This window comes from Xyrauchen texanus, chromosome 36, assembly GCF_025860055.1.
Source record: "Xyrauchen texanus isolate HMW12.3.18 chromosome 36, RBS_HiC_50CHRs, whole genome shotgun sequence".
Taxonomy (NCBI): Eukaryota; Metazoa; Chordata; class Actinopteri; order Cypriniformes; family Catostomidae; genus Xyrauchen; species Xyrauchen texanus.
This window is the reverse complement of record NC_068311.1, coordinates 27,023,545-27,050,155: the sequence shown is the minus strand read 5'-3', so window position 1 is coordinate 27,050,155 and position 26,611 is coordinate 27,023,545. Positions and strand designations below refer to the sequence as shown.

General features: G+C 40.9%; 1 protein-coding gene across 1 annotated transcript in view; it reads left to right on the top strand.

The window, feature by feature from the left end:
- npas1 (neuronal PAS domain protein 1) overlaps positions 1-26,611 on the top strand; it is a 74,603-nt gene that overhangs the window by 3,070 nt on the left and 44,922 nt on the right. The window contains exons 2-3 of the mRNA XM_052107488.1: positions 11,074-11,249; positions 23,610-23,848. Of these exons, the coding sequence (XP_051963448.1) occupies positions 11,155-11,249; positions 23,610-23,848 (334 nt within the window). The 5' untranslated portion in view covers positions 11,074-11,154. The remainder of the gene's footprint in view (positions 1-11,073; positions 11,250-23,609; positions 23,849-26,611) is intronic.

Genomic DNA, 26,611 nt, shown 5'->3' with positions numbered 1-26,611 from the left:
TTGCTTTAATGACAGCATGGACTCACTCTACAAGTTAACTTTTTTGCAAAACCTGTTGATCCATGTTATCCAGTAGTGCTGGGTATTGATACAGATTTCCAGATTCGATTTGATTCTGATTCACAAGCTTTCGATTCGATATCATAATGTCTCTTTTGCTTACATACAGTGTGAAAGAAATTCTCTCCCAGCTAATGCTGTGAATTATACTGGGGACCTTCCAACTAGGTACATTTTGAATCTATACATTTTACTAATCATAATTTTTCATCATTTTGGTCACATTTTGGCTTTTTAAAAATAAACAAATTCATGTATTCAATCAATAAATAAGATATTATGTTTCATATATTATTTTGTGTTACATGTTTATTGTTTAATTGCATAATTTGTACTATTTACAGGTATTTACATTGATTTGTTGAACACGTGCTAAAATCCAGTACTGCCTCTTTAAGAAAACGGCTCTTCTGTAAGGAGCATCTGTAAATTAAATTAATGTTAACAAGAGAGGATTCAAATGTCTTTATCTCATCTGTGCTATCTGTGATTAGAATATAATGTGTTTTTGTTTTTGATCAACAACTGACTAGAGAACAGAAAGGGTATTACTGTAAAAGAGACATTATTCAATGACAAATCATTTGTGTGGATCTTGTCTTTGGACATGCAGAACAACTTTTACTGTCAACAAACAGTGAAAGGATCTTGCTGCTGAATACTTCACCGCTATATTACACAATTACTGGTGAGTGAAATCGAAATATTTACCAGCTAGATGCCAAATATATACATTTTAGTAGCATAGCGTGAAATTTGGTTGCAAATGCAAGTGATTTCCTCTTATTGTGTAGAGGGTTGCGCATAGAGTAAAATATGGCGATGCATTGGAAAATCCCTGTTATCCAGCATGATTTGAGAATGTGCTTCAGTGGAAGGAATGCAAGGATATCTGACTTTTTATACAAAGAGTTAACATGATCAATGTCACAAATTTGCTTATTTGATTAGTGACCTAGAATAAATATATACATACAGTATATATAATTAAAAGTAACCATCCAATAGTGTCTTATGTTGTTCTCATTTGCACAGGTGTATTCAATTAAACAGGCACATTTAAATGCAAGGATATGGGTGCATAACGGCCGGTAGACCATGGACTTTTCTCTGACATCATCTGCTGGGATTTGTTTGGCTATTTGACCCTGTTTTGTGCCTGCCTGAGGACAGAATACTGTGTGTGTTTCAAATATACACGCTATATATATATCTATATATCTATATATATCTATATATATATATATATATATATATATATATATATATATATATATATATATATATATATAATTTTTGGTATTATTATATATTTTGTTTTGCAGTATTCACTATGTTATAATATCAGCAGTCTCTCATATTCTGAAATGCAGAACATGTGTATTGCTATTGCAATGCACTGACAAATGCAGCATTTGGAAGATTTCCAAACATATCCCTTTTATTGCAGTCTTTGGTATCTTGGCAAATCTGTGCACTGTTTGTGACATTGTTGAAGTCTGAAACTCTAGAGAAGACAGATGTGCGATCAATGGGGTGTTTTGCTCAGAAGAAAAAAGCAGGAGACTTATGTTGTTGTATGTTACTTGCTGTATAGGAGAAACAATTGAGATAATACAGAGAGAACTCTACAGAGATTTTGTCTTGCCCAAAAATATATAGGGCAAGGATGTTGGTCTTGGATCAGTCTTTGTTTCTGTGCACACTCAGATTTTTCACTCTTGAATGACAGAACTATGACAAATTTGCAGTGAAGGAATTTTACATTAACTTCTAGTGAAAAGAGGCATCATGTATTTTTTTTTAAAGATTTTATTGTACACACAGGATATTGTATTCACAGGAATTCGTATATAAAATATGGTTGTTCTAGAAAATGTAAATTTTCAAAAGTTTAGATGCAATATCATCATATAACTTCATACTAAACAACTTTCAAGATGTACAAATGATACAAAACGTTATCATTTTAAACGTCATATTTTATATTTAACAAGCTTTGACGATCATGTAATTCAGCTGTACATGACTTTACATTTGTTAGTCAGATCTGGATTTAATTTATATATAAATATGCCATTCAAAAGGTCTTTTACAGGCAAAGTTTCTCCATCATATAATGATAAATAAGAGTTCTGCCATGGGATTGAACTTGGACACTTGTGACCATCTCCTTGCAAAGGCTCCTCAGTAGTGGAATGTGCTTCCAACCCCCACCCGAACTTTTGAGACCTTGTTAACATTCAAAAAACAGCTGAAGACTTCCACGAGTACTTAATCAGTCCACAAACATAATGGCACTTGCGTTCTATATTTATAAGAAAAACATCTGTTTCTTTCTTCTGTTCTAACTTCTGTAGAGTTCTGTACTCCAGCTATGATTAGAATTTAGCTGTGTGATATGGATATTTTTGGCTTTTGGATGACGAATTGCTTATGTTTGTCATTTTGTAAGTCACGTTGGATAAAAGCGTCTGCTAAACGACTAAATGTAAATGTTTTGGCAATTTCAGTTCCAAACGAGTCTTCATAAAGATGTTCTAACTCTCTAAATTTGTTCATATGTACAAGGATTTACATTTTAGATGCTCTCAATATCTTGATATTGTATGTTTGTGTGTAAATCCAAACGTACACAATGTACGCATTCACTTAATGTACGAATACCCTCAAATACGAATTATATCACCCTGTCTATTTCCTTCTCTCTTGTTCTGTCGCTTAGTCACAACTTTGCTATTTAAAGATTTATTTCAAAATCAAACAGGTTTCTATAAAAAAAAAAAGCAGCATTTCACTTCCTCTGAGAGACATATGTAACGTCTCAGAGGCCAAGATCTCTGCTCATCTGCGCTGGTTGGTTGAGCACCTCTTCCGTCTATCTTTTTACCTTCCCTATGCAGGTCAGGGGCATGTATGGTCAGTTTGATCTAATCAAATGGCATATTGATTCCATTAGATAATTAACGGGCCAGGTGAAGATGTAAAAGGGCTCCAGCTCTGAGGATTGAAGAGGAACCTTGGACTGGGAGAGATGGGGAGGCGACAAGGTCAGCGGCGTGTCCAGCCGGAATGCAGGGCGAGAGAGAGGTCCAGTTAAATGAGAGAGGGAGAGAGATTTATCAGCATTAAAAAAAAACGAGACAACTTCTGACTGCCTAATGCTGGACTTCAAATGTGGAGAGATGTGAAGAGAAATTAGTATTCTGCAGAATCAGCAACTGTATTGATGGAAAACTACATGTAGTATAGTATATATATACTTATGTGTGTGTGTGTGTGTGTGTGTTGCTGAACAATTTGCACTTCAAAGATATCTGATTAATAATTTCAAAAGCAAATATGAATGTTACATGCTATAAAATCATTTTTGAAATGTTTTCATAGTAAATAGTACCTTGAAATGATATTTATACTGTAGTTGCTTCAAAGACAGAGAGGAGATGAATTATTGACATGTTCCACAACATTATTTGTAGCTGCGTCTGAAATCGCGTACTGTCGGTATGTACTGCATTTGGTGAAGAATGCACTTCTCAGCTGGTAAAAAAACAAACAAAAATTTTTTTTTGGTATGCCGAGTAGTATGAATAGATTCAGGACATACTTCATCTGGGAACGTGGCGTATATGACATAGTAACAGTAAGCACCATTTAAGCACAAGGAACAACTTTTTATATAGCACAGTTGAAATAAGCCATCCAATGTGTGGTTCTCCGCTGGTTTTATTTAATTTAGCCTTTGTGATGTCTCCTCAGCTCCTGAGGCATTATGGGATGGTAAAGTGTCCAGTCAATGCGAACTTCAGAATCTCGTCGGAAATTGTTGGTCATCCGGGTATTTCTCGCTTACTGTTTTATCTATTGGTACACTCACAACCACAACCTCACGATTAATCTTCACTAAGGTTCAACTACACTAATGCCAACTAGGACAGCTCGAAACCTGAGAGTGGTGGTAGATAAGCTCAATATAAGTTGACAAGCTCAACTTGACTGCCTACATCTCATCAATCACCCGTTCTTGCAGGTTTGCACTTTACAACATCTGGAAAATCAGACCTTTCCATGTTGCGCAGCTCCTGATCCAAGCTCTGGTCATTTCAAGACTGGACTACTGCAATGCTCTGTTGGCAGGCTTCCCAGCTAGCAAGATTTAGCCACTGCAAATGATCCAGAACACAGCAGCGCATCTGGATTTCAATGTCACCCCAATATTGATTTCAATCAACTGGTTAACTGTAGCTGCCCGCATCAAATTCAAAGCTTTGACACTGGCCTTCAGGACAGCCTGTGGAACTGCACACTCTTCAAATCACTCCTCCAAATCTATGTCCCAACTCACTCTTTGCAGTCAATGAACAAGCGGCGCCTGGTGGTCCCATCGCATACATGTAGAATGTCTATTTCACGATCATTCACATTCTCTCTTCTGTGGTGGAATGAGCTTCCAACCTCCACATGATCTGCTGATACCATCTTAACATTAACTCTTTCCCCGCCAGCGTTTTTAAAAAAAAGTTGCCAGCCACCGGCAGGGTTTTTGACGATTTTCGCTAAACTTTAATGGCCCGCAGAATATTTTCTTCCATGAATATATGAAGATGCTATATATCATAATAAAGATCTGAGCCTCTGCTTTTAGGCAAAAAAAAAAAATTTTATCTTCATTTGTTCTTTTTTTATTGCGACTTGAACAGAGGTCGGTTTTGTCAAAAAACAACATTTCAGACAAAAAGCTGATAAAAAGGCATGTTTATGTCTGATATTTTGAGCTTCTCAATACTCCACTTCTTCATGTTTGAGATGATTGCAGTCTGTTTCTTTGATCAAAGAGTTGCGTACTCGGAGGGGTCTTCCTTACCGTATAACACCTAAAACACGGAAACCCGGAAAATTCCGTGTTTGGCGGGGAAGCGTTTTTTCCGTGTTTGGCGGGGAAAGAGTTAAAGAACCAGCTGAAAACTTAACCAATCCACAATAATTGCACTTACTTAATATTTAACAATATATATATATATAAAAAAATCGTGTCTGTCTCTGTCTTCTACGCTAGCTTCAAGCCACTTTGAGAACTTGGCAGTGTGAAACTGCAGATATTGTTGACTTTTGCATGACAAATTGCTTGCTACGTTCCTCATTTGTTAGTTGCTTTGGATAAAAGCATCTGCTAAATGATTGAATCCAAATGTAAATACTGTTTTGGCATACTACATAGTAGGGAAGTTTGCATTATGTATTCAGACGCAGTGCCTGACAGTAATAATCGTTTAACACTTAAACGCTTACTTTGGGACCCATGACCTGGGACATAATTTCACCCCCCTTGTACCTCATGCATTTTTTGGAGTTGTGCCCACACCTCTTTAGTATTCCTTAATCTATCTCATATAAAAAGTGACACACAAAAAAAAAATGCCAAAATGGCAACAAAAAATGTAATGTTTATGTACCAAAAGTGTATAGGGTCTAGAGGTATGTAAGAGTTTCGGGGGGTATTTGCACTTCCATAAATTATATGTTTTTTATAATTATTTAATATCTATTTAAGTTTACTATCACAGGATATCTATTTCTTTGTGTATTACAATAGAAATTAGTACTAAATGAATACAAATAATTACTATATCATGATGACTTTTTGTGCAACAATGAACTATCAACAATGGAGAATTATCTGTATTTTATATGCGTATACACATTCATAATATATATATATATATATATATATATATATATATATATATATATATATATATATATATATATATATATATCAGTATTATTTCTTACTCATGGTAGCACTCATGTTTCAGTGATTGTCTTGATTTACATTTGACATTGCTATTTAACAAAGAAACAACATCAAAGGAAACTTATACCAAGTGTAATATGGAAGACGAGGAGTGCCAATTAAAAAGAATAAAGCAATAAATTATCAATCTATTAATTTGAAAATAAATATGTGAATAAATAAACCAATTTATAAATGGACAAATAAATAGACACGTTTAAATGTGTTTGTGGCAGGAAGGAGGGCGGGGCCGGGTCTTGATGCTGCACACCCGGACCCTAATCAGGCTAATCAAGCCCTCTAGAGGGATAAAGGCGACCGGAGGTGGCAGTTTGGGAGAGAGAGAGTTACGGGCAGCTGCCCTGCCTGTGTTTATGTTTGTGTCAAACAAAAATGTCTTTTTGTTTTATTAAAAGATTATTTATATTGTCAAGCTGGTTCTCGCCTCCTTTCGAGGGCTTGATTAGCCTGATTAAGGGCCGGCTGTGCAGCATCATGACCCGGCCCCTCCCTTCTCCCTGCCACAGTGTTTAATTAATTTTTTTAAATGTAATTAAATTTAGCAATAAAACAGCACATTAATAAGTTATTAAATAAAAACATAAATGTATCTATTTATTTGTCCATTTATAAATTTATTTATTCACATTTTTATTTTCAAATGAATATATTGATTCATTTATTGCACCCCTCGGCTTCAGCATGTATGGCTATTGGAAAAAGAAAAGGACAAGTTAAACAATCATGAAAAGCAATTGGCAAATGAATGAAGAAAAGCAATTGCCAAATGCTTTTTTAAAAAGCACTTTAAAAGGTGCATTAAAAAATGTATGTGCTGTTTTATTGCTAAATATAATAACATTTTTAAACAAAAATTAAAAGAAAAAATTTTTTAACTGTCACTCCTCGGATTCCATAGTGTAACACATGAACAGTATGATACGAATATTGTAATTTGGGTGTACTACTGAAATTATGCAAGTGGTGCATGTATTTAGACTCAAGTGCCTGGGAAATAAGTTACACATAGATTACACATGTGCAGATTATGTGATATGTGTAGCTCAATATGTGTTTGACAGCCAGTTGCATCTCATGAAATTTTGTATGAAAATACTTTATCCTGTTCAAATCAGATTTGTTCTGATTTGTTGCATTATCTCTTTAATTTATGAAAAATAAAACATCACAATATATTAGCATATATTAAATTTTTTATTGTTTTCTAATTGTCTTGAAAATATTTTTTAAATTGTACACTTATCTGGGCATTTTGTACATTCATTTTTTATAGATATAAGTGCCGCGTCCCTAAAGACCCAAATATTTAAGAGTGTTTGGGAAAACTGCCATGCATTTAAGGGTTAAATGTGATATTCCTCTCTTTAATTCTTGATGACAGTTCTCAAATGTTATTTTAGTGACATATGGCCAAATACTATTTTGTCTTTCACTTTGCAACTTTGTCTTTGGCTTGTAAATGTAGGCAGTGGAAACGTACCGAGTCTGTTTGAAGTCAAGAAGAAATAGAGGGAACACGATTTCTTAAACCACAATTAGACTGACCTGTCTGAAATTCTGATTGGCCAATGAATGTCGACATCAGAGTATTTTGGTTGCATGAGTGTCACTTTTGCAAACCCTTGTGGTTTTTTTTACGTCAAAATATAAGGCAAAAATTAGAATGCATAAATATGTAAAAAAAAATAAAAAATACATCATTTGATCATTTAAAGTTTATGATTTATAAACTTTTGTTTTACTCATAATTAAACAAAATTTGCAATCATATTTTATCAAACTACACAATGATGACATTATAGACATTACAGTTTTATCTTCTGTTAATGCCTGATCTTCTGTAAAGCTGCTTTGAAACGATGTGTGTTGTGAACGGCTTGACTTAAAACATGTAATTTTTTAAAGGAAAATTAATTACAATTATAATTTTAATTGATATATTTATTCATTAGTGCAGTATAATATAATAATTAAAATAATGTCATTATTTTTAATTACATTTAGATATAATTATTAAAAAACTATAAATGTTAAAATAGTTCACATGGCCATAGACACATCTTAATTGAGGCAATACTAGAGTGTCAAAAGACAACTTAATGTAAAAATGATGGTCAAAAAGACGTCTGGGTCATCTTTGACCCACATATGCATTTTAGGGATTTATATTCTATACCTACTGTGATTGGTGATCGGATATAAAGTTTCAGATAGAAAGCTGTGTGCTGTGACTGGCCCACCACAGCTGTTGACTGCTTACATTTATTAGGAGGAGGATGGTGTTAGGAAAGAGAGAAAGTGCCTGATGGCCACATGTAGGAATTGTTTTCTTCTTCTGTCAAAGCCATTCAAATGTCAAAGTCATCAGATTCACCCTGCATTAAAAAAATTTAATAATCCAGAATGTTCCAGAGGTCCTTTATGCATTCTCATACCAGTGCATGTGACATTTAAAGCCGAATGGTATTGTTATATCTGGCCTGAAATGTGGGACCAATAAATGTTGTTTGAGAGAAAGAAGAGAGGGAGTCTGTGTGTATGTGTGAAAGAGTCTGTAATAGACGTGGTGCATTGTCTGCGTGCAGATTGGCTTAAATGTGTTCATTTTCCCCATTTGGTGGCTCCATAGGGAGGGTCGGAGCGCACTAACGAACCTCTGACAGCTGGAGGCCCTAATTAACGATCCCCTCTGAAAACAAACAGCCACAGGCTCGCCAAACACACACTCGGCTCTAGTTTGCTCCCGGCCTGAGCCAATACCCAATGCATTCTTATTAGGGATGGGTCTCGATGGAGTCAACTAGTAATTCAGCAATGACTAGTCGATTAGCATGTCTATGTTTTTTTTAACGTTTTTGATAAAAAAAATATCTGATTTGCATGATGGTAGCATGTAGTGATTAAGCTGTTAGGCTAGTTTGCATAATAAAATCCTCACAGAAAAGTTGTGTCTGTAAATTCAGCTTTAAATGCACTGCTGCTACAACCATACACATACAGACAGACGTCTTTTTTTATTGCTTTGTGTCTCAATCGGTTTTTTTAGAGTCCCACCATGAGCATTGTGATTAAGACAGAGTGTCAAGTTAAAAAACTGTTGTATTCTGTTCCATTCCATTGCACACTGTCTGACTGTTTTTAAAAGCACAAATGCGCCTTATGTAAACGCAGCCCAAGAAACAAGTCCAAAACCAGTTAATTATTCAAAAATTCCTTAAGACCGATTAGTCCACTACTCATTGATGTCATAGTTGATTTAGAAAATATGTAATTTTCCACATTCCCTTCTTTTAAAGTTTTTTTTCTTTAAAAACGTTTGCATTTACAGGCTTACCATGATTTCACAAAGTAAAACATCCTTGTTGGTCCTTGAACAATATTTCTATCAACCAATCAAACTCTAGGGTTAGGGTTAGGGCAGTGGTTGGGCTTGAACAACATTGATATCAACCTTTGTATTACTCTCTGGGTTTGAACTATGTTTTTTGGCAGGAATTTTGTTCCAGGACCAACTAAAGATGTTGGTCCAAGAGCACCTCCAACATCTTTCTTGGCCCTGAAACAACATTCCTATCAACCAATCAAATTTGAGTGATTGTGACTATGTTAGACTTTGCCAGCAATATACTTGGCAAAACCATGATCGACTTTCTTCACTGTATCATTGATCATCAAGTACATTCATGGATGCAAATCCACAAATGCATGAAACATCCTTGAAGATTAAGTTATTTCTGTAGCACTAAGGGCACCAAACAAGATTGCAAATTCCATTAGTTGGATGACCACAAATTCAAAGACTGGAGAAAGTATTTCAAAACGAGAGTTAGATTTCCCATAACACTCCAGTACTTCAGAGGAGGACACTGCTCCGATTGATGATCGTCTATCTCTCCTAGTCTTGAAGAAGATGTGATATTCTTTACTTTGAAGTTGACTTTCGCAGAAGACTGTGACCTTCTTTGATGCCATTGTCAGTTTGCGAAGGGCATGAATACTAACGCACCTTGCAACAAGGTTATGGAGTTAATTGAACAATTACGGTGGACAGGACCTCCATCATGTCTGTGAAGATAGTGAGGATGGCGAGAGAGAGATCCTGCACGCGATTAGATGACTATAGATAAGCTAAAGACCACGAATCACTATGTGTGTGCGGTGGTGTTTTAGCGGGAGAGTTTGCTAATGCTAATTGTGTAGTGTAGCTGTGTTCACACTTTTGCATGTGTTCTTCCAATTGCTTGTTTGTATCATGCACAATTTAACATAAATTTAGAATGTGTAATTTTACAACTTAGGGAGCTCAAACAAGTTTATCAAAAAAAATTACAAATTCAGATGCTGCTTCTGTTTCATTGCTCAAGAGACCTATGGATTTCTCAGCAGTGTTTCATTGAGATATGCACTGTTTGTCCTAAAATACCTTAATGGATAAAACAAAAACAAATGTGAAATTGCTGAAATCTTTTTCTCAGGAAAAAAATCTGAGAATCAGGAAACTTGATCTATGAGAAGCGATTTCAATTGTTTTGTTTGTGATTTTTCATTCCTATGTGATCTTGGCATCAGTACAGGGATGGAACTGAGTCAAAGTCACATGTAGAGACTAACAAGCTTAAACCTCATCTGATACAGTCTCTCAGCTCATGGCTAAGCCATGGTTAGCCATTATGATGTTGGTAGTGCCTGACCCTGAGCTCACATGAAATTAACCTGGGCTTTATACAAGTTCAGTGTCATGTCAGAGGTGCCATTGAACCAATTGATGAATGTGCTGATGTCATCTTGAGTTAGTGGTGTGTGTGTGTTTATAGTGCCAGGTCAGGTCACAGGGGTGGTGTTTGGCTGTGGCATGAAGCCAGTATGACAGTGTTGTGATTTATCTAGAGCTGGCCAACGGGCATCTCCTGCCTGTGGGTATGGCACCATGCAGCTGGAGGGCACATTGGCCCTTTAAATGTCATAGAGATGAGTCCAGAGCAAGGACTGAAGCCAAATTGAGCTGGAAACTAAACAAACTGGATTGAGTTTTTGCATTTTGTGTGTGTGTGTGTGTGTGTGTGTGTGTGTGTGTGTATTTGTTATTTTGGAATTGCTGTACAGTCACAAGCCAGATTAATTTAAAGAGAGAAATCTGTTGTTTTTGAATACTAATTTAAACAAAACTTATTCTGTTGTTTCTTTCCCTTCTTGTTCAGCTCTTCTGCTGGGGGTCTCGGACTGACATAGCCTCGGCCAATCACAGACTGAATTAGAGGTGGCGGCCCGTATAGGGCGTGATGGCGGCCATGCCGTTCGTCAGCGAGGGGAAGTGTGTGAGCGTGGAGTGGGACTTCCTACAGGGGCTCCTTGCCAAACCACCCACCTTACCCTGGTGAGAACAAACACAGTTTGCATACACTCACATCAATCCTGACTGGGAGACCAGCTAAGACCATCAAACCAGTTTAAGCTGGTTAAAGCCTTTTCAGAGGTGAAAAGGCTTGGACATTTTCATTAAAACATTATTTTATAAAGCCGTCTTGGTTGCGGAAGTATTTTGTGGTGAATCACAACATTACAAACTGTGATTTGGAGTAAAAAAGTATTTGCAAATCAGACAAAAAGACAAATGTACAAGATCATGCACTTAAAGGAATTGTTCACCCAAAAATTAAAATTTGCTGATAATTTACTCACCCTCAGGCCATCCAAGATGTATCTGAGTTTCTTTCTTCATCAAAATAGAATTTAAGACTTTTAGGATTTCATTTCAGGGCTCCTCCTTTAAACAATGCAAGCTTCCTGACTACTCCTCCACGTGGCGCTTGATCTTACCAACATCACAGAGATGTACAGAAGTGAACATTTGTAGTTAAAAAGTATATAAGTATTTCCCCGTCTGTCGCTCTCTTCGACGTTGTGTCGGAGAAGCGACACTAGGGGTCTCTCTTGAGCACCGAATATACCTCTGATCTATGAAAAAAGGCCAATGAGAAGTTGGCAGCTAGTATTTGCATACCCCGCCCCCGGACATACGGGTATAAAGGCGATGAAATACTAGAGTTCATTCAGAAAATTTCTTCGGAGCATTCATGTTGTTCACGTGAAATCACACCTGTTCCAGTATTCCTCTGATGCTCTGCATGCTGTTTTATTGATGGTGCATTACAGCGGTGATTTCTCCCTCTTGCATGGCAGTGCAATTTGCCCCTGGGCGCTTCGACAGTGCAGAAAACTAAAGAGTTATTTAAAAGAGTGATTCCTCTAAAAGAGTGTATTTTCTCTAAAAGAGCAATACACAGAGGCGTTGAATGTCCTTTTCAGGATGCGTCTTTATAAAGATGCCTTTCCGCCCCTGTATAGTTCTTGGATGCGGTAGAGTGCTTCAGATGGCCACAGGCGTTGTCTCGTGTGTCTGGGCAGCGATCACACCGAGGCTGCATTTGTGGATGGTTCATACTCTCACTGCGAGAGCATGACCATGACAACGTTGTGGTCGCGGCTCGCTTTCAACCGAAAGTAAGCCACTCCAGCCGCCCCCCGCATTGCTCCTTCTTCCCACGGGATTGAGGACGGTGCGAGTGGTGCTGGAAGCGATCTGGGGATAGCAGCGGGTGCGGCTCCGTCGGGTACCCCCCCTCGGACCACCCGTCCCCTGGCACGCTCGTTGACTCCCATCCGTGCTCGAGGCAACAGCGGCTCACCTCACAGCCAGCCTGCCTATCCTCTGGAGCTCGAAGCAGATGAGCTCGCCGCTGCATCGGAGTCTGACGTGGCGTCTGACGTGGATGACTCCCTTGGGCTGCCGCCTTCGGGCCAGCACGCCCAAGCTGAGGCTGACGCTCAGATGTCCAACATGCTTTCCCGGGCCGCCGCCAGCGTGGGCTTGGACTGGAACCCTCCGTCCTCCCATCCTCCACAGCCATCGCGGTTTGATGAGACGGATGACCCAGAGCCCAAGACGTTAGCTCCGGAGATGGTAAGACCACTCCGTCCCCCGGTGGAGGGCCGGGAGGAGAATCTTTTGTTGAATTGATTTCATTTGCTGCTCCCCTTAAATGGGGCAGCAGTACCCAAATTCTCAATAAAAGAGCCAGTGTTCTCACGGCACTCTGCCACCAGATCTCAACAGTCCCGGCATGCTGGACGCGGTCCCAGACCCGCCTTCAGCCTCACGACTGTCACCCAGCCGGCCGGTTCTGATGAGTCTAGAGGACGCCACTACAGGACCTCCTCCTCAGTCACTAACCCGCCTCCTGCCGGGTGTGCGGAGCAAGGTAAGTGCTTCGAGTCCTTTCTCAGCACCAGAGCCTCGGGACGCGTCCTCGCCTCCCGACGCTGTACTACATGCTCCACCCCGCTGCGAAGCCCCACCGGGTACGTCGAAAATACTCGTCCCCTTGGTGCCACTAGCACGGAGATTGGATGCATAAATCTCACTTCCCAACCCGTCACGCTGGCTGGCCGGGACCATCCAACTCGGTTACGCAATTCAGTTTGCCAGGCCCCAGCCCACCTTCGCGGGCGTCCGCTTTACAGCAGTACACGGCGAACATGCCAAATCCCTGGGCGTGGAGATCGCTACTCTTTTACTCAAAGACGCGATAGAGCCTGTCCCTCCAACCGAAATTAAGAAGGGTTTCTACAGCCCTTACTTCATTGTACCCAAGAAAGGCGGCAGCTTACGACCGATCTTGGACCTGTGAGTTTTCAACCGGGCTTTGCTCAAACTCCCATTCAAAATGCTCACGCAAAAGTTAATCTTAACATGCGTCCGGCAACTAGATTGGTTCGCTGCGGTAGACCTGAAGGACGCGTACATCCACGTCAAAATTCTGCCGCGACACCGACCCTTTCTACTGTTCGCGTTCGATGGCCAGGCGTTCCAGTACAAAGTCCTACCCTTCGGCATGTCGCAGAGGCAGCACTTGCCCCGCTCCGAGAAGCCGGCATCTGCATACTCAATTACCTCTATGACTGCATCATACTGGCCCACTCTCGAGAGTTACTATGCGCTCACAGAGACCAGGTGCTCAGGTACTTTAGCCGCTTGGGGCTTCAGGTCAACCGAGAAAAGAGCAAGCTCACCCCTGTTCAGAGCATCTCTTTTCTTGGCATGGAGTTAAACTCTGTCTGAATGTCCGCACGCCTCACCAATGAACATGCGCAGTCGGTGCTGAAATGCCTCGCCAAATTCACACAACGGTCCCTTTAAAACTCTTCCAGAGGCTCCTGGGGCATATAGCGTCCTCCGCCGCAGCCACGCCACTGGGGTTGATGCATATGAGACCGTTTCAGCCTCGAGTCCCAAGACGAGCATGGCACCGCGGCACGCACTGTGTGACAATCACCCCCGCCTGCCGCCAGACACTCAAACCCTGGACAGACCTCTGCTTTCTACGGGCTGGTGTGCCCCTGCAGCAGGTGTCCCGACGCGTCCTGGTCACGACGGACGCCTCCAGACTGGGTTGGTGTGCAACGGGCACGCAGTTGTGGGCCGTTGGAGAGGGTCCCCACTGCGCCGGCATATCAATTGCCTAGAGTTGCTGACGGTTTTCTTTGCCCTGCGGAAGTTTCTCCTGTTAATTTGAGACAAACATGTCCTAGTCAGGTCAGACAGCACCACTGCGGTAGCGTACATAAATCGCCAAGGCGGCGTATGCTCCCGCAACATGTCACGACTCGCCCATCGTCTCCTCCTTTGGAGCCAGCAGCTGTCATGACAACGCTTGCCCAGCGGAGAGTGGAGGCTTCACCCCCAGTCGGTCCGGCTGATTTGGGAACGAGTTGGCAAGGCCCAGGTAGATCTGTTTGCCTCCCGAGAGACCTCCCATTGCCCGCTCTGGTATGCCTGAACAGAGGCTCCCCTCGGGGCAGACGCACTGGCACACAGCTGGCCCGCGGGGCTGCGCAAATACGTATTTCCCCCATTGAACCTTCTTGCGCAGGTGCAGTGCAAGTTCAGGGAGGACGAGGAACAATCACACTAGTGGCTCCCTATTGGCCCACCTGGGCCTGGTTCTCAGACCTCATACTCCTCACGACAGCCCCTCCCTGGCAAATTCCCCTGAGGAAGGACCTTCTTTCTCAGGGGCAGGGCACACTCTGGCATCCAGACCTTTTGAAACTCCACGTCTGGCCCCTGGACGGGACGCGGAAGATCTAGCTGGTCTACCACCTACCGTCGTAAACACGATTAACCAAGCCAGAGCCCCTTCCACCAGGCATCTCTACGCCTTGAAGTGGCGCTTGTTGGTAAATTGGTGTTCTTCTCGGGCCGAAGACCCATAGAGGTGTGCAGTTAGGTCAGTGGTCTTATTCCTGCAAGAGAGGCTGGAGGGGAGGCTGTCCCCTTCCACCCTAAAGGTGTATGTCGCTGCTATCGCAGCCCACCACGATGCAGTAGACGGCAAGTCCCCGGGTAAGCACGACTTAATCATCAGGTTCCTAAGAGGCGCCCGGAGGTTAAATCCCTTCTGGCCAAGCCTTTTCCCTCCTGGGACCTCTCGGTAGTCCTCGCGGGCCTCCAGAGACCTCCCTTCGAGCCGCTAGAATCAGTTGGACTCAGGGCCCTCTCTCTTAAGACTGCCCTGCTGATCGCGCTTGCTTCCATCAAGAAGGGCCGTGGACCTGCAAATGTTCTCTGTCAGCGACACTTGCCTGGAGTTTGGTCCGGCAGACACACATGTGATCCTAAGACCACGACCGGGCTACGTGCCCAAGGTTCCTACCATGCCCTTTAGAGACCAGGTAGTGAACCTGCAAGGCAGACCCAGACCCTTCGTTGCTGTGTCTGGTACGCATCTTGACATCTTGACCACACGCAGAGCTTTAGACATTCTGAGCAGCTCTTTGTATGCTTTGGGGGACAGCGGAAAGGAAACGCTGTCTCCAAACAGAGGCTTTCCCTCTGGGTAGTGGACGCCATTGCATTGGCCTATCACACCCAGGGCGTGCCCCCCCCTTGTGGGTCCGAGCTCACTCAACAAGGAGTGTTGTGTCCTCATGGGCACTGGCCAGTGGTACCTCCCTGGCAGACATATGTAGAGCAGCGGGTTGGGCGACACCCAACACATTTACGAGATATTACAATCTCAGGGTTGAGTCAGTTTCATCCCGTGTTTTTTCAGGTCTGAGCCTGTAGAACTCGGTAACACGCTGATGGGCTGGTGGGTGAATCACTTGCATATAGCGCCCTTTCCCTCGGTTGAGGTAAAACTGTGCGTCTTTTCTCCCAGGAAATCCTCCACTCCTCAAATCCCTGGACGATTCCTCCCTAGCCCTCATGGGTCCGCAGTTTAGCGGAGGAACTCGCCGACCCAATCCACTGCAGGTACTCAATCTACCCTGTACTGGAATAGGTGCTCCACAGGGTGAGGACTCCTATTTGGACTCCCCCTGTGTGTATTTTCCGTGATACGGTCCCCTTACGGAAGTGGACCCACGTTTTCCTTAGGCAGTCCCCGGCTGCCCTCCTGTCGCCGTGCTGTAGCAACTCCCCCTCCCTGAGGCTGGATCTACCACCGCGCCACTCCCACGTGTCGCCTAAAAACACATGTGATGTATTCACCACTTTTACCTCCCCTCCGGGTAGGTGTGGTCTCCGCAGGGTCTTTTGCCCCTGAAAGAATAGAAAATTGGGTAAGACCCCCTTCCCTCGATGCATGTAAGGGCCCCGGCCGTCTATTGCTCTATGCGAGAAACATAGAGAGAAAAGAGGCCCAGCCAGGCTTGGCCCGTTCCCAGGTTGGCAAGCGTCGCCTTGTTCCCCTGTCTAGGGTAACCAGAAGGACTCCGATTACTTTTTTGGGGCATTGGGGAAGGGTACGTGCAGTCTGACACAGCTGGTCGTCTTGGCACGTAAGTCACCTGCCCGCTCCTGTGTCAGCAGAACACGTACATGGCTCAGCGCATGGCATGATTTAAATTGGACCCCTAGTGTCGCTTCTCCGACACAACGTTGAAGAGAGCGACAGACGGGGAATGTCTAGGTTACGGATGTAACCTCCATTCCCTGATGGAGGGAACGAGACGTTGTGTCTTCCCGGCCATGTCGCTTAGCCGAGCCGCTGTAGTGGCTGGACCATTTCCGGCTCCTCAGAAAAATCCTGAATGAACTCTAGTACTTCCTCGCCTTTATACCCGTATGTCCGGGGGCGGGGTATGCAAATACTAGCTGCCAGCTTCTCATTGGCCTTTTTTCATAGATCAGAGGTATATTCGGTGCTCAAGAGAGACCCCTAGTGTCGCTTCTCCGACACAACGTCTCGTTCCCTTCATCAGGGAATGGAGGTTATATCCATAACCTAGACGTTTTGTTTCTCAAAATAATCAATTGTTTGCATTCAGAAGAACTATATTTGTCGACTGGAGTCTTGTGGATTATTTTGATGCACCCTAAATATGCATTTTGGACCATCAAAAAACGGAGTACATTCAAGGGCTGAAACGAAATCATAAAAGTCTTAAATTTTGTGTTGATGAAGAAAGAAACTCTTGGATGGCCTGAGAGTAAATTATCAGCAAATTTTCATTTTTGGGTGAACTATTCCTTTAACGTCTGAACTACAATCCCATGAAGCTCTGCAAATTAGATAATAGAAATAAAAAATACGGAAAAATATAAAACTATTGATTTTAAGTTGTTGATTATTAGTAACAATATTATTTATATATATTATTGCAAATTGTTCCATTATGGGATTGGACAGCTCTTTAGGTGCACTTTGCTTGCAGCAATTCTCTAATTATTATTATAATTATATTATAGGTATTAAAGTTCTGTAGATTTGTAAAAATTGTGAAATAATGCTGACTGATCAACATCATCAGAAGCCTATACCATTGATTAATAACCTTAGAGCTCATGGTAGGTTTATAAAATTATTGTTAAAAATAATTTCGCCTATGGGGAAAATGAATGGGATTTTTACTTCCGGAACCAGACTGTTGCACTCTATTAAGCAGATTCCTTAATTACCATCCTTCCTCCAAAATATTTAGTTCTGAAATGTTAACTAAGGTTAATAGTTGGCCACTAGGGGTGCTGTGCAGTGATATTCACAGGAGCTTCAATGAACAGCTTTTTACCATCGTATCTGTTACTACTGTAATTTACGATGGCTGAAACCATTACATTTCTCTTTCAAAAAGCTGTAAGTTTCAATTAGTGGGAGCTTAAATAAGTTTTTGTAGAATTATTAATGTCTGCACAGCTGTGGAGGATATAAAACTAAACTGAATCAATGGCTCTGTATTGATTGAACTCTCCAGGGTCGTCTTAGTACATCGATGAGATGTGCTAAAATACTTTTTTACACACTAAGAAATCACACTGGGGTGAAACACTGATCAACAGACATACCATGACACATATAGTGATGTAGAGTAAGTCAAACACACACAAAAGTCATAAACAATCGTTAAAACGCCAAATCCCATTAAGTTTGCAGATTTATACACTTCGTCCCTTAAAACACAGCCCCATCTTGTCTAAACAAATAAATTAGTCTCTTTTCAATTTGAGGAACTGACTCTTTTTGGCAGTTCCCTTCCATTAACTCAGACCCTCTTTTCACACACACACATTCTTTCCGAGCCCTCCCTCCCCTCGCTCATACCACAGTGCATCTGCAAGATGAATGAGAATCAATGTCACAGACACAGAAAGAGAGAGCGAGCGAGAGAGAAAGAGAGAGAAGCGCATTCGGCTCCGTCTTCCAGCACAGACACAAATTGTGGAGTCGCCGTGACAACATAATTCCACCACTCAGACCCCATTGAGAGCGAGTCGATATCCAATCAGAGCGAAAGCTCCCTGGGCCTGCCTTCGAGACAGCCCCTCCCTCCATTGATCCCTCAATCAAGACTGGGGCGCACCACCCAGGAGGGAGCCTGGGAAAGAAGCGGAGCGATTGGATTTGGGGTAGACATTGGAGCAGAGTTCTGATGTAAGATCAGCCCTCCCACCAGCTACAGTGAACTAAAAAGCTGATCACAGGTCAGCCATCAAGCCGTGAGATGCTTTGTAGAAATGAACCCAGCGTAGAGGTATAGATGATAAAGGCAAAAAAGAAATAGGGTGACATCTTGTTGCTTATTGTTTTTTCTTTCAGTTAACACAGCCCCTGGCCATGCCAGTCTTCTTTTTTTGTTTCTAAATCACAAGCTATTACTGCAACACAGAATTAAAGCAATCTCCTCCTCTGGCTTTATGTTTTATACTGATAAATAGTGCAAAAATTCATGCAATTGCTTCTGATTTTGCCAGGTCGTAAAGTCGTGTACCACTGCATCTGTGCGATTTATCATTATTATGTTTTTTCTTTTTTCTTTTTTTTTTATTTTCTTTTATTATGCGAACAAAGAATGTGACAGAATTTACATGTAGCAAATACAAAATAACCAAGGCAAACAAACATACATGCCAACGGCCAAGAGGACAAGTCTATCTCCTGTATGTGTGTATATATATATATATATATATATATATATATATATATATATATATATATATACATATATACACAGTGGGTACGGAAAGTATTCAGACCCCTTAAATTTTTCACTCTTTGTTATATTGCAGCCATTTGCTAAAATCATTTAAGTTCATTTTTTTCCTCATTATTGTACACACAGCACCCCATATTGACAGAAAAACACAGAATTGTTGACATTTTTGCACAATTATTAAAAAAGAAAAACTGAAATATCACATGGTCCTAAGTATTCAGACCCTTTGCTGTGACACTCATATATTTAACTCAGGTACTGTCCATTTCTTCTGATCATCCTTGAGATGGTTCTACACCTTCATTTGAGTCCAGCTGTGTTTGATTATACTGATTGGTCTTGATTAGGAAAGCCACACACCTGTCTATATAAGACCTTACAGCTCACAGTGCATGTCAGAGCAAATGAGAATCATGAGGTCAAAGGAACTGCCTGAAGAGCTCAGAGACAGAATTGTGGCAAGGCACAGATCTGTACAAGGTTACAAAAACATTTCTGCTGCCCTTAAGGTTCATAAGAGCACATTGGCCTCCATAATCCTTAAATGGAAAACGTTTGGGACGACCAGAACCCTTCCTAGAGCTGGCCGTCCGGCCAAACTGAGCTATCGGGGGGAGAAGAGCCTTGGTGAGAGAGGTAAAGAAGAACCCAAAGATCACTGTGGCTGAGCTCCAGAGATGCAGTCGGGAGATGGGAGAAAGTTGTAGTAAGTCAACCATCACTGCAGCCATCCACCAGTCGGGGCTTTATGGCAGAGTGGCCCGATGGAAGCCTCTCCTCAGTGCAAAACACATGAAAGCCTGCATGGAGTTTGCAAAAAAAACACCTGAAGGACTCCAAGATGGTGATAAATAAGATTCTCTGGTCTGATGAGACCAAGATAGAACTTTTTGGCCTTAATTCTAAGCGGTATGTGTGGAGAAAACCAGGCACTGCTCATCACCTGTCCAATACAGTCTCAACAGTGAAGCATGGTGGTGGCAGCATCATGCTGTGGGGGTGTTTTTCAGCTGCAGGGACAGGACGACTGGTTGCAATCGAGGGAAAGATGAATGCGGCCAAGTACAGGGATATCCTGGACGAAAACCTTCTCCAGAGTGCTCTGGACCTCAGACTGGGCCGAAGGTTCACCTTCCAACAAGACAATGACCCTAAGCACACCGCTAAAATAACGAAGGAGTGGCTTCACAACAACTCCATGACTGTTCTTGAATGGCCCAGCCAGAGCCCTGACTTAAACCCAATTGAGCATCTCTGGAGAGACCTGAAAATGGCTGTCCACCAACGTTTACCATCCAACCTGACAGAACTGGAGAGGATCTGCAAGGAGGAATGGCAGAGGATACCCAAATCCAGATGTGAAAAACTTGTTGCATCTTTCCCAAAAAGACTCATGGCTGTATTAGATCAAAAGGGTGCTTCTACTAAATACTGAACAAAGGGTCTGAATACTTAGGACCATGTTATATTTCAGTTTTTCTTTTTTAATAAATGTGCAAAAATGTCAACAATTCTGTGTTTTTCTGTCAATATGGGGTGCTGTGTGTACAATAATGAGGAAAAAAATGAACTTAAATGATTTTAGCAAATGGCTGCAATATAACAGAGTGAAAAATTTAAGGGGGTCTGAATACTTTCCGTACACACTGTATATATATATATGTATGTATATATATATGTGTGTGTGTGTGTGTGTGTGTGCGTGTGTATGTAAGTGTATCTGGGTGTTGGGTTGGAAGCATATAAACAAAAGAACATCTAGAAATGTATAACATATATAAAAATATTTAAAAAAAAACTAATAATAATGACAATAATAATAAACTCAATTAATTAAGAATGGAGTGGGGTGGGGCGGTTGGAGGACAAGGAAGAGAGCAAATAATAGTAATAATAATATAAAATTATTATAAGGCTGCCTCTGATCCCTCCGTGGCCATGTCATAAGTTAGTCCCCCACCCATGTCACGCCACAATGGGCCATCAGGAAGAGATGCCACGGGTCACAGGGCCCGAGGCACACCCCCCATTCTTAATTAATTGAGTTTATTATTATTGTGATTATTATTTTTCACAGATGCAGTGGTACACGACTTTACGACCTGGCAAAATCAGAAGTAATTGCATGAACTAGTGTGTGATGCATTAAAAAAGCGAGGCGTGCAGCGTAGAACCAGCCCAGGGCAAAGCCCAGGCCACCACACACATGCCACGCTCTCACCCTGTGTTGTTGTGTTCTCTTTTTCTTTTTTTTTTTACTCTTTTTCTCCCTTCCCTTTTCTCCTTTTTCTGATGCTTTCCTTGTTATGCTCTTAAAAGATGTGGATGTATCTCAGCTAATATGTGATGCATTAAAAAAAAGCGAGGCATGCAATGCAGAACCAGCTCAAGGCAAGAAATCCAGGGCGAAAAAGTGCAGGGGGATGGCGGGAAGGTACAAGCCCCAGGCCCCACACCACACCCATCCACAACTAATCCCCACTGCACCAGACACGGACTGGGGTGCCATAGCCTACTGGGGTCCCGAAGCAAAGGAGGAAAAAAATATATTAATCAATTAACATATACTGTAGATCATTATTTGTATTTAACTAGGTTCAATATTAATCAGTGCAATGATTGCCTATTACAACACTGTCAACACATATTCAGTGCAGAGCTGCGTTTAATATAGAACATATATAAAAGCTTTAAGCTTATTATTTCCATCTTTACCATCCTGTTTTGTAGAAAATTAAGGGCCATTCAAAGTCAGATGTGGGATATTCCTACTTGATATCTCTGATCATCTCCGACAATAAAGGCATTCCATTGCCAGATGATGACATGTAAGGACAAAAAACTGCAACGCTCCCGTTAGCTTAGCTGGGGTTCGACTGTCTCCAAAGTTGTCTCCTATTAATCCATTTGATAAACAATGCTCCAATGCTAGCATTTGTGCTACAGCTGTACGATTTTCAAAAGAGAGTATCATTTACCATGTTTTGTAGACCTGTTTCTGCAAACGTTTGAACAAGCTTTATTGTCATGCAATGTAGGAATTTTGAATTATTGATAGATATTATTTAATAAAAGGGATTGTTTGTCACTTTATATATCTCCTTGTGTGCCTACATGTTTGTGCGATGTCACGCACTTGCATCTCGTGAGTTTTTTCAACTGGGAAGTCAGAATTCAAGTGGCATTTCCTTGCAATTTTCCTGGTAGGAAGTTGGAAATTCTGACTTGAAATGGAACAGCATCAAACTCAGTATGTTTACAAGCACTTTAAAAGTTTGATTTCAGTCGGAATATTCTGCTTTTTAAAATGTCATGTAAATGCTTTTATCTATAAGTTTATTGAAAAAATAAATTAATGAATATTTTATGCAATAAAGGTTATGGCAGTCTCCATAAACGGTTTTACATAAAAACCCTGAAAATATATACTGACTCATTGATCAGAATTTCTCCCATCCAGAATTCATAATTTCCAATTATTTCACAGACATAACTCAAAATGGGGAATACTAGGGCTGCACGAATATGACAAAAATCATAATTGTCGATTATTGCCCTTGATATTGTAATCGCAATTATTAATGTCAATTAAAATATTAAATGACCGTGAAGTCAAAAATAGGCAACAACGTGGTTCTTCAGAGTAGCAGATTTTAATGGTGGAAATAAGCTGCACTCCAGTTTTTTTTTAAGCATCTTAAAATCATATTTGATTTTTGATTAGATCATATTTGGCCTCATCAGTTGCACTTTATGAATTAAAAACAGACATTTGCAATTTTGTTAAATCAACCAATAGCAGCACTCTCTCGAATACTCTCATTAAAAATGAAGTTTTATCAGCTTATTATCATCTATTATTAACACCGTCTATGCCTTGACAAGAATGGGAGCGGTTTAGTTTTGTCATGTTGCTCCTTTGCATTGTATTTAACATCTACGTTGCAAGCGAGCAGCACAACATGCAATTAATTCAAAATAATTTTTAAGTACTTTTCCCTTTTGGAAATCCAATGACTAGATTTTCCTCAATAGGGAATGTTGTACCTACCCAGTTTTTTGTAAACACTACTTTGTTTCCATGCATACTTATAAAATATCCTATGTGCTCTTTCTCCCAGAAGTTCCGTAAAGTCAGCCAATCAGATTAGAGCTTTCCAGATCAAGAAAGTATTTCTGAGGCTAAATTACTGTCATAATCACTCTGTTGTTTCTTTCTATCCTGTCTCATCTCTCCCAGCTTGCAAAACTTGAGGAAGGAGAAGTCGCGCAATGCCGCTCGTTCTCGGCGGGGCAAAGAGAACTTTGAGTTCTTTGAGCTGGCGAAGATGCTGCCCCTCCCTGGCGCAATCACCAGCCAGCTAGACAAAGCTTCCATCATCCGCCTCACCATCAGTTACCTGCACATGAGACACTTTGCCAGTCAGGGAGACCCGCCCTGGAGCCCTCTACTGGAAGGAGAGAACAGCTGCAACAAGGGTAAACTTGCTCATGACAATTAGAGAATTAATATGTTTGGATTGGCGTACTATGTACTATTTTTGAAAGCAAGCAGCATGCAGTTATGTATTCATTTTTTGCCCACATTCTTTTGCAGTATATATGCAGTATACAGCCAGTCTCCCACAATTTCCAGTGTGACGAATGAACAGAAATATCAACCACATATTGTAAAGTTTCCATATCTTGCAATATTTGATTAGACTGCCAAAAATAATACCTTTTTCCCCTCAAATTGGATAAAAATACAAAATAACCATATTATTTCCAAAGGTGATAATTGGACACATTAAGCTGCATGCTAGTGTTCCCTAACAAGCTTACTGTAGCCATTGTTTCTGCTAAAGGCTTTGAGACTTGTGTATCCCTTTAGTAATCTGATGCATATCTGAGTAAAAGGGGATATTCAATGAGATAAAATGTTGGGAAGGACTTGATTTTGTGGGCATTATATACATAAATGGAGCCAGGTGGTTGGAGACGAGGGGTTGAAATGCAAGAGGACATGATATCAACCGAAAAGGAGATTTTCTCTTTGATAAAAGTTAATGACTTCTTTTTATATTATGGAATAAGGCGCACCACTGTATTAAGAAAGTAAATAGTCAATTTTGATTTCATGTTGACTTTATAATAGCAATCCTTACTTATTGTTTACACAGGAAAGGATATGAAAAATTAGAAAAGGAAATTGTGAGGTCCTCCACTACATGTCACATATTTTGAGGCAGATTTAAATGAGGCTTTCGTCGACAGCATCAATTCTGACGTTGTTTTATATTTAAGGTGCCATTAACAGAGGAGATGACTTTGAGTGAGCCACAGCGAAACTCAATTCGAACACGACTGTGGCGGACTGTCGATGAATACAAATGCGTTATTAATTTAAATAATGAATTGAAATGGAATAGGCTATTATTGTCTTATAGGTTGCTTGTGTACATCGCTTGGGATACTCTCACGTTGAAAATTGCAGAGAAGAATGCAGAGAGAGGGCTTAAAGGTGCATACACACAACAACGTACCGACAACACACACACACACAGAAAAGTAAATGAGATTGCGCCACAGGAGTAATCACCGGCAGTCATGCGGAATTAAACACGGCTCATCTGAAATAATGCATTTGCTAGTTCACCACCAACTTCCTTCTGCACACCGGGGGTATGACTATGAATTGAATACTAGCTTACTGCTAAGTATGTACTGTATACTGCCTACTGTTTTTGTTGTTGTCACATGACCTCACCTTGCATGTGTAATTCAGAGTCTATTCTGAACTTAGACTCTCTGCTATGATGAGGAGCAAAATCCACACTCAAAGTCATTATTGGGAGGCATATTCCTTTCTTACGTCTCTTTTCTGTCATTTGAGTTTAATTTGAGAGCCTGGAATTTGGCTTCTCATATGCAGTCCCTCATTCATTTCATCCTCTGATAGGCTCATCTCAATTGTGAAGTGAACAATAGATCTAACAGCCAATTAGCCGCTGCCTGTGCGTAGGACTGTGTGGAAGCCAGCAGGGATGAACAAAAGAGCCAGAGTCCTCGCCGAAGCTTGTTAACAAGTGGCTAGACCTAGGAAGTCTGTGTCTGAGAGATGGTTCTTTTGTAGGCCGCCTGTGAGCCTCATTACACCTGCTGCATCAAAGCAATTCAGTCCTGTTAAAATACCTGGGTGGATTTCTCTATCTCTTACTGTTCACTGTTGTTGTCTGCTTCTCTGTCAAGTCCGTCTGTCTCTATAGCTCTTTTTCAAAATGTAGTGAGCTGCCTTGCTGTCTACTGTCGACATATTGAGCTGTCTTTAAACCTCGTGATTACTTATTTGGAACACTCTACATAGGTAGCAACTATGAGGGCCACATAAATAGTGCTCCCTAGAAAAATCATCTGCTTGTACAAATTTGGGGTAAACTAGTTCATTTTTATTTAGACTTTTAATGTTTTTTATCTATACCCGTCAGTCTTGAATGAAATGTATTTGAGATCCTCAAAATGCATTCTGTGATTGCATTTTTCAGGAAATATACATACGATTCTGCAATAGGGGCGTTATTTACCTAAAAACAGCTAGATACAATGCAAGGGGATGATGTGTTTATAGGCTTCTTACTGTAACTCACATACATCAGTGTTAATATAAACACTCATTAAGCTTTTCCATTTGTAAATATCCTTATCCCACCTGATCTGATTGGTCCATTAGTTTAAAATTTACATTGACGATTTGACTTTATGCTGAATGTCAAAAGTTGACCTATTTATAACTTGACACAGTGTCTTTGTACGGATCCCCTTAGAGGACAGGAATTTGTTTTTCTGAAATAGATTTGTGTGCCAACACAATAAGTTTTGCATTCCCCAGCAACAAATTTACCATGGTTTTGCTACAGTATACATATTTTAGCTATGATATTCATTGTGAAACCAAAGTAATAATTAGGGCTGGGTAAAAATATCGATTTTCCAATGCATCGCAAGCTTTGTTTGAACGATCTCTAAATTGGTTCTTAAATCACAAGATCGCTCTTTCACTTTATGTGGCAAACCTCTAAAATGCAAGTAAATCACCAAATCTCATGAAATCTGACTAAAATGTCTGTGATTAGCCACAGGCTGGTAAATGTTCAGATTTAACTGACCAGTGATTAAGTAGTGTAGTGCAGAAAAAGTTATTAGCACAGAGGTCCTTTCACTGCCTGTTGAGAGTAAAAGTTTGGTTTAACTCATTCTGTGAGT